Source organism: Vanrija albida (assembly GCF_041260175.1).
Source record: "Vanrija albida strain AlHP1 chromosome Unknown contig_5, whole genome shotgun sequence".
In the NCBI taxonomy this organism is placed as follows: Eukaryota; Fungi; Basidiomycota; class Tremellomycetes; order Trichosporonales; family Trichosporonaceae; genus Vanrija; species Vanrija albida.
This window is the reverse complement of record NW_027191424.1, coordinates 1,710,131-1,725,600: the sequence shown is the minus strand read 5'-3', so window position 1 is coordinate 1,725,600 and position 15,470 is coordinate 1,710,131. Positions and strand designations below refer to the sequence as shown.

The following is a 15,470-nucleotide window of genomic DNA, read 5'->3' as shown; positions in this document are numbered from 1 at the left end:
TCGCGTCCCTGCTGGCACCACGTCCGCCGGTGGCTTGGAATGACGCGGGAACGTGCCCGCGCAGCGAGTGCCACTCGGCGGTATCCCCGAATGGCCGGAATCACCTCCACTTGTCGCCACCTAAGTCATCTCGAAGCCATTGTTGTGCTCGATTCTCACTGTTGCAACTCCCACGTCTCTATCCCGGCACCATGTCCCAGTCGGAAGACGTCAAGCCGCTCCTCACGGTCGACGGGCACGATGTATTCAACCTCCCCGTGGTCGAGGAGGAGGAGCTAGAGGTGTCGGACACGCTTGCCGAGAGCAAGGTCTGGGCCATCAAGGTGCGCGGCGGGGCGGGCGGGGAGTGGGCACGCAGGTAGTGATTGCAGCGGCTGACTCTGGCAGGTGCCGCGGTTCCTCGTTGAGCGATGGGAGCGGGTCAACCAGGGCGGCGTGCTATTGGGGACGCTGTTTGTGGACAACTCGTGGGCTGTAACCACAGGAAGCAACTGACGGCCGCAGCAAGGTCCCCCCATACATCACGTTGAAGCTGCCGGTGGAGGATGAGGAGGAGGACAAGAAGGCTGAGAAACCCGCGGGCCGCCCCCCGAAGCGCGCAGGGTTGGATACGAACGGTATCCCGGACGAGTACGAGGTGATTCTCAACTCTGAGCACCCCAAGAACACGTACATCTTTACGGAGAAGAAGCGGACATGGGTGGCGCAGGGCGGTGGCGAGAGCTCGTCGACCAAGCGCAAGCGCGAGAAGGCACACCCGCGCCTCCTTGGGTCGCTCAACCACGAGGGCAGCGTTCGGCCGATCAAGTCGGCCAAGTATCTCAAGATTCTGGAGCAGCGCCGTCTGGAGAACGAGGCGTCGAAGCGGTGGGTACAGGGGGGTGGTGCAATGGAATGGAACCTGACGCCATGCCACAGACCCATTGTTCAGCTCAACGATACAAAGATGTCGCAGGCCAAGCTCAACCAGCTTGCGTCGGGCTTTGCCAACGCGACGTCGACACTGGGCAAGGGCATGATCGTGAGTTAGGTGGCACTGCACGTTTAATAGCCAACTGACACCCGCAGGAGCAGCCACAGCGCGTCGCTCCCGGCGAGCGTTTCGCGCGTCTCGAGCGCCACGAGCTCACCGACCGCCTGTTCGCGCTCTTCTCGGATAAGCCATACTGGTCCCTGAAGGCGCTCAAGGCGACGCTGCAGCAGCCCGACGCGTGGCTGCGCGAGGTGCTCCAGAGCGTCGCCGAGCTCATCAAGGAGGGGCAGTACGCCAATATGTGGGAACTGAAGGACACTTGGAAGGATGTGGGGAAGAGCGAGCCGGGCGTCAAGGGCGAGGGTGGGGAAGAGGAGGACGAGGATGACGACGAGGACGACTTTGAGGAGGTCGAGGTGTGAGTACGAGCCGCGAGCACGAGCCGCGCAGCGGCGAGGGAGAGGCCGGTACTACGAGCCGCGCAGCGGCGAGGGCGAGGGCGGTACTACGAGCCGCGCAGCGGCGAGGGCGAGGGCGGGTACCGGCGACAGCCGAGTATCACGCCGAGTGTCACACCGAGTATCACGCCTCGGCAGGCACAAAGATAGACACGACGGCACGGAGCACCGCTCCGATAGCACATGGCATGTTGAGTGGCCGAGCCACGATGTATAGTAGTGCATTGGCGTGGCGTTCTGCGTTGGCTATTTGCCCAAGATAGCCGCGGGCCTGGCGAGGGTTGGCGAGCGCCACGGCGCAAGCGGAACAGGAGCGGATAAGGAGCGCTGCGGGGAGTGGGCGCGCGGTGTGGCCAACGCGAGTTGCGGGGCACGGCAAACACCGAGCCCGATGACGCGGGGCGTGTTGGCCGATGGGGATGACACAGGCCGCGCCAAGCCGATTGTGTGTCGCTCATTACGGTTGTGGGCACTGCGCACCTCGGCCCGTGGCTCGAGGCGAGGAGGGGGAGCACACGGGGGCGCGGGGACCCGGCGGTGGCGGGGATGGCGGGGTGGTGGGTTGGGTTGGGCGGGCGGTGGCGGCTAGCGCTGCTCGAGTCGCTCCCTCTCGTCGTGCCCTGCGCTGCTGCTCCTCGTCCCCCTCGTCCCCTTTCCCTTCCCCGCATTCCTGCCTACAAGTATCGGAGTGACGTCGCCTGCCCCCGAGCAGCCGTGCCCGCGCAGCGCTCGCGCTGGGGACTGAAGAGGCAGGAGGAATTCGATAACATGCCACAAATCGGCCCAGCAGGCGGCGCGAGGCGAGCCAAGCGAGTGTGGCAGGCCCAGGCGGGCGCTGCGGCGATAGCGGCGCGATCTGTATCTCCTTCCTGCGTCGCTTTACCCGGCTGGCGGCGGTGGCGAGGTGCGCGAGTGTGGGGGATAAGCGTGGGGGTGGAGCAGGAGCAGGGTGGGTGCGTGAGCGCGATACGCGCCACGGCGACGCTGACCTGGTCAGCTGGACACGACTCGCCGCCGCCGATAGCCCTCCTGGCGACGGCAATGGGGGATACCCAGGAGCTGGGCGGGGCTGAGCGGGCGTGATAATGCCGCAGTGGAGTGACATATATGTCAGGAGGGAGCGTGTCGTTTGTCGTATCCCTCGCCAGTCGCCCCCGCACACATCCACGGCCGTTGCGTCGACCGCTCCCACTTGCTCACCCCGCATCTCATCTCCCCTAACCCCTTCATCCCCCCCCCTCTTCCACCAGCCCGCGCACTCGCTCGCCTTCGGCTCGCTCACCATGTCCGATTCGTCCGGGATCACCCCGGCGGCGCCGGCGTACGCCAACGACAAGCACGCGAGCGACAAGGGCTCGGCGCACAAGGTCGCCGTTGGCGAGGTCGACCACACGGTGCACCTGGAGCGCCGGTTCGGATTCTGGAGTTGTCTGGGCATGGCGTTTATCATGCTCAACTCGTGGACTGGTGAGTAGCGAGCCGCGCAGCGGCGAGCGGCGAGCGGGCTCGAGAGGAACCCCCTAGATGGCAGCGCTGACCACCCCACAGCGATGTGAGTCGCCCCCTCCCCCGCGGGGCCCTGATTGGCCGAGGACAATGCTGACACGGCTCACTCATTCAGGGCTGCAGCGTGAGTTGTTGTGGCGCCACAGCGCACGCCCCCCCTGCCCCCTTGCCCGCTGACCCGGCTGCAGGCTCGGCGTCGTCCTCCCCTCCGGCGGGGCCGTGTCCGTCGTGTGGGGCTGCCTCACGTCGGCCTTCGGCGCCATGATGACCGTGCTCTCGCTCGCCGAGGTGTGCCACATCTACCCCACCACCGGCGGGCAGTACGACTGGACGTGTGGGTGCGGCCTGGCGGGGTATGGCTGACCGCAGACATGATCGCGCCAAAGAGCATGAAGAAGAGCCTGAGCTACCTCGTCGCGTGGAGCGCGTGCGCGGGCTGGGTGACGCTGACCGCGACGGCCTCGGCCTTCTGCGGCACGTTTGTGACGACGTGAGTGGCGCGTGTGTGTGCGCGTAGCACACCCAGCACACGGCTGACGCTTGCAGCATCGTCGCCCTGTGGCACCCCGAGTTCGAGATGAAAAACTACCAGACCTTCCTCATCTACATCCTGTTCCCGATCGGCGCCTTCTGCCTCAACACGTTTGGCGTGCGCATCCTGCCGGCCGTCGAGCGGTCCGGCTTCTACTGGGGCATCAGCGGCATCGTCGTCGTCAGCATCGTGTGCTTGGCGACCGCGAGCCCCGAGTTCAGGCCCGCCAAGGACGTCTTCACGGAGTTCACCAACGTCACGGGCGTGAGTCGCCCCCGTCCCCGCCGCCCGCCCGCTCACACTCCCAGTGGCCGGACGGCATGGCCTTCCTCATCGGCCTGCTCCAGTCCACGGTCGGCCTGTCAGGCTACGACGCAATCACGCATATGATGGAGGAGATGCCCACGCCGAGCCGGTACGCGCCGCGCGTCATGATCATGGCCGTGGCCCTGGGCGCGGTTACCTCCTGGTTCTTCCTCGTCATCCTGCTGTTTTGCATCAAGGACATTGACGCGGTCATCGCCGCGCCGGCCGGGCCGCTCCTCGAGATCTACTACCAGGCGACGAACAGTCGCGCGGGGGTGAGTGGGGTCGGGGTGGGGACGCCGGGGACGCTGGGGGACGGCCTCCCCACACACGCACGCGCGCTCGCTGACGCTCGCGCCCGCCCGCCAGTCCACCTGCCTCGTCATGTTCAACTTCCTCGCCATGGTCTACGCGACGCAGGGCATCATGACCATCGCCAGCCGCATGGTCTTCACCTTCTCCCGCGACCACGGCTTCGGCCGCCTCTCGCCCCTCCTCGCACCCGTGCACCCCAAGCTCATGGTGCCGGTGTGGTGCCTCGTGTTCGTGTGCGTCGCCGACTGCGTGCTGGGGTTCATCTACCTCGGGTCGTCGATTGCGTTTAATGCGATTGCCGCGAGCTCGATGTTCTTCCTGCAGCTGTCGTACATTATCCCGAGTGAGTGGCACGACCTCTTCCATACCACCTCTTCCGTACTACCCCTTCCCACCCCCCTCCCGGCTCGCTAGCGCTCGCCCCCTCCCCGCGCTGCTCGCTAACGCTCGCCCCCCAGTCTCCATCGTGCTGGTCCGCGGCGAATCCATCTTCGAAGGCCAGCCGCGCCGCTGGTCGCTCGGCCGCTTCCGCCGCCTCATCAACGTCTGCTCCCTCATCTTCCTCATCACAACCAGCGTCATCTTCCTCTTCCCCCCCGCGCTCCCGGTGGACGGCGCGACGATGAACTATGTCTCGGTGGTGATTGGCGTCGTCGGGCTCATGAGCGCCGTCGTGTGGCTCATGGACGGGAGGAGGCACTTTGTTGGCCCGACCGAGCTTGCTGAGCGGCTCGAGGTCGGCCGCCGCAGCTCCGAGGACGTGGGCGCGTCGTAGGCTAGGAAGAAGGAACAAGTGCGCGCTTGGGTGGTCAGAAGTACATATCGGCGTTGTATTTGCCATGTTAATGCCACGGTGCAGTGATGCTAGGTCTGGGCGAGGGCGTCTGCGTCTCTGCGAGGCTCGAGGCTCTCGCGACGGCGACATGGGTCTGGCTGCAAGTGGGAGCGAATGATTCTGACTACGCCAGGCCGCCCTTCCACCCCCTCTTCGTCAGCTTTCTCTCCCAAATTAATTCCCTCCCCCACACCCCCCCTTCCCCCCGGCAACACGCTACCCGCACCAGCATTCGGAGAGCGAGCCGCGCGAGCACTTCGGGATGCCGCCTCAGCCCCATCCGCCACAGCGCCACGTCACCGCGTCACCGCCACTCCCAGCCCACTTCGCCCACCTCCCCCACACGCTCCCTCTACTGCGCACCCACCCTTGCACCCACCCCCCTCGCCTGGATCTCTCCACCCACACGTGCCCACAACAATATGCACCACCTGGCGAGATACCCCACGCCGCTGCGGCGGGGGCCTGCCACTCGCCGCAGAGCGGCCTGAACCCCGCTTCCACACCCTGACTCGGTTTACCCGCAACTGCCACCTCGTTTAATGCTGCAAGACGCGACACGCGACACGATGCACCATGCATGAATAAGGATACTCTCACAGCGCTCGGATGTCCCCATGCTCACGGTTACAACATTACACGGGCTAGCCCCGTTTACTACTCCCTTCACGTCCACCCCCACCCACGTCTACTGACCCCGCCGCCCCTCCTCATTCCCGTGAATATCAGTCGGCGTGAACGGCCACGACCAGTAGTTGCCCGTCTGGAACAGCTGCGCCGGCGCACCAGAGTACAGCGCCTGGAACACCAGGTTCTGCTGGTGCTGCTGCGCCGTGCCGTTCTTGCCGTCCTCGACCTGCGCTCCAGTGTTCGCGTTCGGCTGCGCCTGTCTGTTGTCGCCCAGAGGCGTCGAGACTGGCGGCGCCTGCGGGAATGCCTGTGGATGGAGGCCTGGCTGCGACGTCTGGAACTGCAGCGCCTGGTACAGCGGCCAGTTGACAGTAACTGGCGACGAGTCGGCCATTGTCGTCGGCGACGTGCTCACCGCTCTCGGCGCAAACTGCGAGCCAGTCAGAACCACCCACTACGACGTACTCACATTCTGCGCCGGCGTGGTGAACAGCTGCATTTGCGGCGGCTGATCCCCCGGCGGCATCCACCCCAGCTTTTTCAAATGCTCGTTGACCGTTGGGTCTCGGAGCATCTCCTCGAGCTCGGTGGCCTTCTTTTCCTCCTCTGTCGGCTCAGGCTCGTTGGTCGACGGCTTGGCCTGGTTCTGGAACGAATCGATCAGGAGCTGCCGCAGGGCATGTGCCGATGCCGCAGCGCACTTCCACGTGTTGCCCTGGTCCTCGAGTGCCAGGATGCACGTCTGAACAGCCTCGAAGGCCGCCTTTCGTCGGCGGGGCTTGCCGTGGATCGCCGACAGGAGGTGCACAGTGCCGGTGGTGAAGATGACCTGGGAGAAGGTGATTGGGGCGTAGCGGAGGCCGAGGCTGCGGTTGTACAGCTGGGTGTGTGAGCCCACGCCCACGATGCTCGCTCCGACGCCCACTCACCACGAGAATGTTGTTCACACCCTGCGCCGCCTTCTCGCACTTTTCAATGCTCGAGTCGATCGGCCCGTCGCGCGAGGCCGACTCGATGTGTGCAAACCACGGGCGGTGGACGAGGATGATGCAAAAGTAGTAGTACGAGTGCATGACGAGGATGTGGTTGGAGATGGCCGGCGTGTCGGAGGCTGGCGGGTACGACGTCGCTGCCGTCGAGGCCGGCAATCGGAGCGCAGCCGGCAGGCCGTCGTGCCATTTCTGCAGCTGGATACTGCGGGTCAGTCACCACCGACACTGCTACTCACTCAATGTCAGAGATCGCACGCTGCACGCTCGGCGACGCCGTGGTAAAGCCAGACGAGTAGACTGTCCCGATCACGCGCTCGACGATAATGCACAGCTTGACGAGCCAGTGCCAGGTAGTGCTCCTCCACCCCTTGACAGGCGAGCCAAAGTTTGGTGGTGGGGTAAAGTGGCTCTGGAACCGCGCCTGCGACGACTGGGTAGTGATCTCCTGGCTCAGGTCGAGGCTCTGCTGCGACACGCGCGGCAGGAACCCTTCACTGCCTGTCCCAGCGCCGTGCTGGGCAGCAAACGCCTCAAAGGACTGGATGTGGGCCATGGAATGCTGGGCGTCGTGTTGCTGCTGTGGCGAGTGGGGGTGGACGACGGGGTAGAACAGGACCTCGTCCTCGCGCGCGTCTGGTGCTGGCAGCGGGATGTCGTGGTCGGCCCACTTGAGGCTAGCTGGTCGCCCGACATACGTGCTCCAGAACCTAGACTGTCAGCACCCGCCCCACCCACTCGTACCCACTTGTCCAGGATGTAGCTCGCGTAGAACAGGTTGTACCTGTGCTGCATCGTCTCCTCGCTGATGGTGCCGTTGGCGACCCAGGCCGCGCAGCTGGCGCCCATGCCCACTGGATGTCAGCGACGGCCACCCCAGCGCGCACTCACAAGCCTGTATCAGGCGCATCCCAACACCCGTGTAGATGAAGCCGAGCGAGTGCCGCGACAGACTGGCATGGTACGTGGCGAGTAGTAACACGCCCGACACGGTGCTGAGCATGGCCGATTCCGTCTCCTCCTCGAGCAGGGCCTTTGCTCTGGCGCCAAAGGCAACCGCGAGCTGCTCGCGCACCTTCTTGTCGACGTTGAGGAAGCCCACGCCCATAGCAAGCAGGATGTTGTGCAGCATGGGGGAGTAGTACGGTGTCCGTCGTGGGCGGATGATGGTCCCCTCTGCCGTCGGCGACGCGAGCATGTCCCTCCTGAAACCGCGCTCGTTGACCCAGTAGCATTGGCTAGAGCGTGAGCATCCTTCCACCGCAGCCCACCTACGCATTGTAGTAGTTGAAGAAGAGGCGCAGGACCTCCTCGTGCGTCCAGTCGTCGAGCTCTGGCGTGCCCAGCGTCGGCAAGCTGGGATACCGCGGCGTCAGCAGCGCTGGGCGGTCATGTCCCCCGCCAGTCGTCGACACGCCGTGCTCAGACGGCGACGACTGCGCGCCGGTCGACGAGTCAGTCACCGGCTTGACCACGGAAAACGGCCCAAAGTCTGCCAGCTCGCCCGTCTCCTCGTCAATCTGCTCGTGTTAGCCGTGTCTCCCACCCGCCTCCCCACCTTGAGCCTGTCTCGGTCGGCGCCGCCGCCGCCCACTCCTGCCCCGAGCGGAACGCTAGCCGACTCGCGCTCGCGGTCTCGCCTCTCGTCGTCGTCATCCAAACGCTCCGTCTTGACCTTTACACTCGCGCCGGCGGGCGCGGCCGAGCCCGTCGGCCCAGGGCCGAGATCGTCGTTGATGCCGTGGGCGCGCAGCGCGCCCTCGAGCAGGCGGATGCGGTCCTCAAGCGCCGAGACGTACGCCTTTGGCGCTGACCGCCGCCCGTCCTGCTCGGGGTTGTAGACGCACTGCTCGTTGTACACCTTGCAGATCGCTGCGGGGTCAGCGGGGGCCGGCAAGCGGGGAGGCTACGGGGTCCCGGGGGTGCCCGCCGGCCTCTGTACACTCACAGCATGATGGCTGGGCGCCGTCGCACTTCATCTTCCTGCGCGCGTCAGCTTGAACACACACGCGCGACCCACCTCCGCCGGCAGCCGTTGCACGCCTTGGAGATATGGCTGATGCGCCGCCGCGACACCTTTTCGGTCCCGTCCGCGCCATTGTTGTTGAGCGCCTGGGGCGGGGACGCCGTCGGCGCGCCCGAGCTCGACGCGGCGTTGCTGCTGCCTTGTGCTGGTGGCATAGGTGGGGGGGATGGTTGGCAAGAGGGAAGGTGAGGAAGAGGCGAAGAGGGGGATGAGAGTCGGCCGCGGCAAGGCAGCGAGATTGCGGTGGGCAGGGCAGGCCGTCGAGCAAAGGATGCGTGTGTGGCCTTTGCCTTTGTTTGATGCTCTGTTGTCCGTGGTCTAGGGGGTGCGGGGTTGGCCGTGGTGGGCAGCGCGGGGCCGGGGGGGCAGGGGGGCAGGGCGAGGGAGGGGGCCAGGCGGTCAGGTGCGAGGCAGGCAAAGGACGGTCGCTCTGGCTCGTGATGGCAAAGCAAAGTTGAGTGAGCACGACGCTGCAATGCCCTCGCCGGCAATTGTAAATGCCCAGTGACAGCGACAGGACCGCGCCGACCACCGAAGGGGGCACCGGCGCAGGGGTGGGCGGGGGGAGGGGCGGGCGAGCAGGCGGGCGGGCGGCGCGCGGCGAGGAGGCAGCGGCGATGGAGGCCGCCCGCTGACGACTGGCGGCCCCCGCCAGGCTGCTGGCTAAGGGCTCCCGGCTATCACCGGCCCGAAATCGCACTCTACTCTGCCTACGCCTCCACTGCACTACCTGCCCGTGTCTCGCTACTGAATGCACTGCACCGGTGGGCGCGCTCGCGCAGATCGAGGACGTTGAGCATCGCCGCCGCTGGGGCACGCGGCCCCGCACGCACTGACGCACCCCCGAGGCCCGAGGCCCCACCCCGCGCCGCCGTCTCGCTCAAGCTCGCTTCCCCACCGCTTGAGCTTGCGACGCCAGCGCCCGCCCGCCCGTCCACAGCCTGCTACGACGCTCCCCCTGCCACACGCCGCCGTCTCCTTTCGGTAACAGCTACTCTACAACAAAGCACTGGCCACGCCGTTGCGAATCGTTTCAGCTGACGCCGAGGGGCACAAAGGGGAATGAATGCTGCGAAATGCCGGTCCATGCTGCGCAGCCTCCTTCTACGTCACGCTGCTAATCGCCGCCAACCAAGTGGGCAGCGAAGCCACTCCCCAGCAATTATCAACGTCTCATGCGCATGTTCCGTGTCTACTACAATGCAGAATGTATGAAGTGGTGTGGTTGCGGGGCTGTCGTAAATGTCCCTGCACAATGCGAGTGTATCGGGGCGAGGGGACGAGACGCGTGCCCTCGGTTTTGCCCTTGGGTCCACATCTCTCCGCTCGATGCGCCGTCGTCCTTTCTATGTCCAAAACATGACCTCCTCTCCTACTCGTGGCTGCCAGACATACAGCCGCCTGTCGTTCTCTTCATTATCGGTTCCGTGGTTCGTAAAGTCTAAATCCTGTGGGCGCGCTGGGCTGGACTGCCGTAGGGCGTGTGGTCCTCGGCAAGAGGGTGAGCGACGCCACTGACGGAGCGTTTCTTGGCATGGCCCATGGCACCGCGCGCGTCGACACCAGTGCTGATGCTGTCGTGCGTCGTAGGCGAGCCTCCCGGCACGGCCGCGTATGCCCCGCGCGCCGGCGTGGCAGTGTCGTGGTACTGGTCGGTCGACTGCGGGGGCGTCGGCGGTGTGCTGCGGCCGCCGTAGCCGGGGCCACCTGGGGCACCTGGGGCAAACTGGTTGTTGGTGCGGTGCAGCGGCGAAGCCGCGTTGCGCTCGGCACGCCAAGCCGCCTGCGGTGGCGGCTCCTCGAAGCCCTGGTCAAGAATCGCAGCCATCTCGTCCATGCCGACGACAGGTGCAGCCTGCAGTGTCTCGGGGGCCAGCGTGGTCGGCGGTGGCGGGTACGAAGGGTGGTACTCGTTGTAGCCACCAATGTCGCCACCCCAAACGTCCTCCTCGGACGACATGATCGAGCCAGCGTCCGAGTCGTAGTCGTTGCGGCCAAACTCGCGAGGGGGCACCATGAGCTCGGTGCCGTTCTCACCGTAGAATCCGGCGCCGTGCATCTTCTCCATCTGCCTGCGGCGCTTCTCCTCTCGTCGAATCTTGCGAAGGCGCGAGCGCTCCCAGTCCTCCCAGCGCCGCAGAGGAATTGTCGTGCCGTCAAACACTGCTGCCGCAGCCTTGTCCGACTCGCCGTGGCCCGACTTGTCGACAACCTCGCCAGCGACCTTTCGGGTTTCACCCCAAGAAAAGTCGTCAAAGTGCCAGAACGAGTAGACGGGAAGGATAAAGTTCCAAACTGGAAGGGCGAGCAAGTAGGCGAACATCCAGAAGACGTAGACAACCTTGCGGGTCGTGATCAGGATGAGGAACGCAGGGAGACCAAGAACGGCGGCGAGCAGCATAAGCGGGATGGCCTCGGAGAAGTTCTTGGGCGGGGTGATGGCAGAGTTGATGATGAGCGCACCCGTAAGCGTAATGGCGATTGGCAAGACGACCGTGCCGACAAGGTCCATGAAGACGACAAACTGCATGGAAAAGCAGAACGTGCCGCAGAGGTTGCGGACGAGCACTAGCTCCATGAGGTTGTGGACGGTCGAGTTGATCCAGCGACGGCGCTGCGACAGCAGGACCGAGAAGGTGTCGGGCGCGATGGTGCGGCACCTGGCCTGGGGCAGGAACACGTTGTGGCGGTTCGGGAAGGTTCTGAGGAGAATGGTCGACAGGAAACGATCCTCACCCAGAAGCAGGAGGTTCTTCTGGTGCAGGGTGTGGACCTCGGACTGGCTGTATTCGCGGACGATCTCGGGCTTGACCAGGATCGGGACCCAGTCGTCATCACCGTCCTTGCGCGCCTTGATTCGGTACATTGAGAAGCATCCGGGAAGACAGGTGACACCACCAAACACCGACTCGAAGGCCTTGATGTGGTGATGGGAAATGAAGTACTCGTAGACTTGAATGGCCGTAACCCACGACTGCCGCTTGTTGGCGATACGCGTCTCGCCACATGCGCCCATGATCATGTTGTCCTTGGCCATGCAGTTGACGAGGTGCGTCATCGAGTCGGGGAAAACCTTGGTGTCGGCATCAACCATAAGGCAGAGCTCGAAGAAGTCGGGCGTGACTCCCATAAGCGTGTGGAGCTTGCGGAAAAGGTCAAAGTCGAGGGGGCACATGCGGTCGTTGTAAGTCACACGAGAGAAGAAGTTCATGAGGATGAGCTGCGAGTCGCGCTTGCCTCGGTTTCCGGGCTTCTTCTCGTTGGCCTCGCTCGGCATGCCACACTTGACGACAACAACGGTAGGGCAGCGACCGCCAGCTTGCGTCACTGGGGGTTAGCTTGTGCCAGTCCTGCCAACTCACCATAGTGTCCAGCGTAGACCATTGCACGGTTCTCGCGCTTGCTGCCCTGGCCGACAGCGATGTAGCCCATGGGCTGGGGGTTGCCAAAGCGCGGGTCGGCATCCAGCATGCTGACACAGATGTCGGGTGTGCTCATCTTCTCGCCAGCACCGGTAATCATGCCGTCGCAGACAATGAAGAGCAACTTGCGCGAGTTGGGGTACGTGGTCGCGGCGATCGACTCAAGCGTGTTGCGGATACCCTCCTCACCCTCAGAGTAACAGGTGACGAGGCAGACGGTGAAGAGCTCGTGGCCGATGCGCGAGAGGCTCATCACGGGAGCGATCGCGCCGTTTGGAGGAGACGAGCCATCCTTGCGGAGCTTGTTGTTGTGCGGGCCACCTGCCCAAGGCGCAGTACCGTTGGGGTTGTTGACAGACACGTTGGCGCCCTCGGGCATGACCATGGGGCTGATTCCTGCTCCGCCAACATTCTTGGGCTTGGCAGCGAGGCGCCAGGAGATGAACCAGCTGAAGACGATGGCCATGAAGAATCGAGCCAAGACGACGGCGAGAATGACAATGAGCGAGGCGTAGAGGAACAGGTTTGCGACAAAGCACCCTGGGGTGATCTTGTCAATGTGTCCAGCGAGGTAGCGCGAGGTGAGGCATGGGATGGCGTCCTTGAGGTTGCGGTTGTAGTTCATCTGGCGCGTGATGTCCTTGCCCGAGGTCTTCTGGTTGTTGATCGCTTGCCGAATGACATAATCGACGTCGTCGTTGGGAATAGGGCTCTTGTTTGCCTCGAGGTAAGGCCCCATGTTGAGGACCAGACCGTCAATGACAACATACGTCTCGAGCTTTGCGACTTGCTCCCACGAGTAGCCGGCAAAGATGGTCGTGTTCTTGATTACGAAGTTGTCCAAGGTCTGCTGGTTAAGGGGCTGTGTCATGGCACATGAGGTCTGGTTGAGCGCGGCGGGCTTGGCAGCTTGTGGCTGCGGGCAGAGTGGAGTCGATGCGTACTTGGGACCGTTTGTCGGACAAGCCGGGTAGTCTTTTGCTGAGCGCGTGAATAACATGGTAATGTCCTGTCCTGGCATGCCGCCCTTGGCCGTGTTGTTGGAGGCGAGGGTAAAGAAGTTGACCTCCTCCGAGGGAGTCAGTGTCTTCTCGGTGACCTCGAACATCCAGCCGCTGATAGAGAGCGTGTCTGCGGATCAGCTGCGAGTGTGCAAGTGGCACTCACTTTCCTTGCTGCCCACAATGATGAAGGCAGCATTCGACTCTCCTCCTGGGCATAGCGTTCGTTGCAGACCCATGGTGAAGAAGCCGACAAAGCCACCCATGACAATGGCGATGAAGCACAGGGTGATCTTTTCTCGCCACGCCTGCTGTGAGCTCTTCTCCTTGATGCCACAGGCGGCGAGGATGGGGCCAGGCGCCCAAAAGGTCACGATCCACGAAGTGATTCGCCACCAGTCGACACCTGGATCACCCGCGTTGACACCAGCGGTCTGTGCGACGGGGTTGATAAGTGGCACGGGCGCGACATGGCGTTCAGGCCTTGTAAGCGTCTTGCTCCGCTTGACGGTCCCGCCCGACCGGGTGGGCTGGCGCTGGGGTGCTGGCCCCGACGAGTAGGGTAGTGGTGCGTCCCCGTAGCGAGCCATGGCTTTGGGCGACGGAGGGTGGGGGAAGGCGGCGAGGCAGAAGCCCTCTCAGCGGAGGGGAGTGCGCGCGTGCTGGGGCGTTTGGTCGTGCCGACGGGGGTGCGGGGTCGTGGGCGTGGATAGAAGCGGGCGTCGGTTACAGGTGCGATGTAGTGATGGCAGCGACCGAGCTCGACATGGAGTAGTGTGACCGGAGCTGGTTTTTGTTGGGTATGGGTGTGTGGGTGTGGGTGTGTGGAGATGTGCGATGGGGAGAGCGGCCTGCCGCGTGGCGTGAGTGAATGAGCGTTGATGCGTCGGCGTGGGCGTGCTTGCTGGGGTCGGAGTGACGAGCTCGCCGTTGTGGACCAGCGTGGGTGTGATGCGCTGGCTGCTGGCTAGAGGGGAATAGAAAGGAACGGCACACGCGAATGGCGATGCAGCGGTCGCGGGGACTGGGCAGGGACGTGATGGAGAAGCCGAAAGGGAAGGTAGGGTCGAGCTCGTCCTGTACGATTGTTGTTTCAGCACGAGAGTAGAGAGAGAGAGTGAAGAGAGTGTAGATGGTGGACAAGACACGACGTCGCGAGTGCCAAGAGGAACGAGGAGAAATCGTCTGAGAGAGGGGAGGTAGGAGCGGAGGTAGCAGCTCGAGCAGAGGCAGCGGCACAATGGAAATCGTGCTGGCGGCGGCGGCGGGAGGGGCGTGCGGAGTGGGTGGGTTGTGGGTGTGGTCCACGACGTGACGTGGGCTGCGTACCTTGAGCTCTGACTGTGCGGCCGCGAGGTTTTGATGGTGACAAGGAGGAGGAGTAGGACGAGGAGGGAGTAGGAGCGAGTCGTAGGAAGTGCTAGTGGGTTGGACAAGGAGACTACTAGCCAAGCAACTCGCAGCATCCAGCAAGCAGCAAGCACACAAAGTCATTCTCCATCACTCATTAGCATCCTTTGGTGGGTTCAAATTAGCGTCAGCGCGCGCGTCGACACCTGGGCTCAAGGTGCAGCCCGCCCGCCCGCCCGCCCGCCCAGCCTGGCGCGATCCGTGCGGCATCCTTCCCTTGGTGGCCCGACCCTGAAGTGCCAGGGACCCGTCGGGATCAAGGGGGGCACGCGGCGGCGGACTGCACACAGGATGGGACACTGCTGGTGTCACTACTGGCTGTCTGCCTGCCTGCCTTGCCTGCCTGCGTGCAGCAGCAGTGCCGATCATGGCGTGTCGTTTTCACAAAGGCAGGACGGGCTCGCTCACGCACCTACGCACCCCACACGGCCCTGAGCCACATCATCCCCCCAGTGCTCGCTCGCGCAGCACAAAGGCCCGAGGTGACTCGTGCTCCGTCTGACGCGATCACTCGACGCGTCGAGCTGGCTGACGCTGGCTCGCGCCGATGCAGCCTCGCCCACACCGCCTCGCTTGCGGCGCTCGCTTGGGCGAGGTCTGTGCTATTACCAGCGCGCCGATCCCTGACGAGGCAAGGCAGTCAGCAATGGCCAGCGGCTGCGACTGGCCGGCGGCCCCTTGGTTCATTAGGCAGCCCCTCGGCGCCCCTCGGCGCCAGCCGTCACCCGCCGCGCCGCTCGGCGTCTGGCCGGCATGCACCATGTTGCACGGCGACGGCTGGCACGTCCGAGACACAGGCCTCAGGAGAGCGCCACCACCCGCCTGGGTGTGCGAAGCGCCGCGCGTGATTGGGGTAGGGGGTTAATTGGGTCGACGTCGGCGGCGTCGCGGCGTCGGCGGCGCCGGCACGTGTGTGCCGCTGGCTGGCGCCGGCGGCCGGCGTGGCGGGCGTGGTAGTCGTCGCAAGCTTGCCCCGAGTCTGCCACACCGGGGAGCGGGCTTGGCGAGCGGCCCAAGTGGCCCAAGCTGCTCGCGGTGCGCTGCGCTCGGGCACGCGCGTCGCGCGA

The 15,470-nt window shown here is 64.5% G+C and overlaps 4 protein-coding genes across 4 annotated transcripts; 2 read left to right on the top strand and 2 right to left on the bottom strand.

The window, feature by feature from the left end:
• Positions 1 to 191: 191 nt before the first annotated feature.
• On the top strand, positions 192 to 1,395 carry Q8F55_006804 (uncharacterized protein; the record flags this gene model as incomplete). The annotated part of the gene is made up of 5 exons (XM_069355255.1): positions 192 to 323; positions 388 to 467; positions 505 to 867; positions 919 to 1,021; positions 1,069 to 1,395. 5 exons carry the CDS (start codon positions 192 to 194, stop codon positions 1,393 to 1,395), a joined length of 1,005 nt encoding a protein of 334 aa, XP_069207326.1.
• A 1,319-nt stretch (positions 1,396 to 2,714) lies between these two features.
• Positions 2,715 to 4,865, top strand: Q8F55_006803 (uncharacterized protein; the record flags this gene model as incomplete). Its single annotated transcript, XM_069355254.1, has 9 exons — positions 2,715 to 2,898; positions 2,956 to 2,983; positions 3,053 to 3,061; positions 3,126 to 3,271; positions 3,307 to 3,427; positions 3,484 to 3,733; positions 3,778 to 4,050; positions 4,145 to 4,433; positions 4,549 to 4,865. 9 exons carry the CDS (start codon positions 2,715 to 2,717, stop codon positions 4,863 to 4,865), a joined length of 1,617 nt encoding a protein of 538 aa, XP_069207325.1.
• A 748-nt stretch (positions 4,866 to 5,613) lies between these two features.
• Q8F55_006802 (uncharacterized protein) lies at positions 5,614 to 8,725 on the bottom strand (the record flags this gene model as incomplete). Its single annotated transcript, XM_069355253.1, has 10 exons — positions 5,614 to 5,985; positions 6,025 to 6,435; positions 6,485 to 6,749; positions 6,784 to 7,254; positions 7,293 to 7,398; positions 7,436 to 7,782; positions 7,820 to 8,064; positions 8,103 to 8,416; positions 8,493 to 8,527; positions 8,565 to 8,725. The coding sequence occupies 10 exons, from the start codon at positions 8,723 to 8,725 to the stop codon at positions 5,614 to 5,616; spliced, it is 2,727 nt and encodes a 908-aa protein (XP_069207324.1).
• Positions 8,726 to 10,011: 1,286 nt separating this feature from the next.
• On the bottom strand, positions 10,012 to 13,583 carry CHS1 (Chitin synthase, class 1; the record flags this gene model as incomplete). Its single annotated transcript, XM_069355252.1, has 3 exons — positions 10,012 to 11,897; positions 11,933 to 13,123; positions 13,160 to 13,583. 3 exons carry the CDS (start codon positions 13,581 to 13,583, stop codon positions 10,012 to 10,014), a joined length of 3,501 nt encoding a protein of 1,166 aa, XP_069207323.1.
• Between the last annotated feature and the right edge of the window lie 1,887 nt (positions 13,584 to 15,470).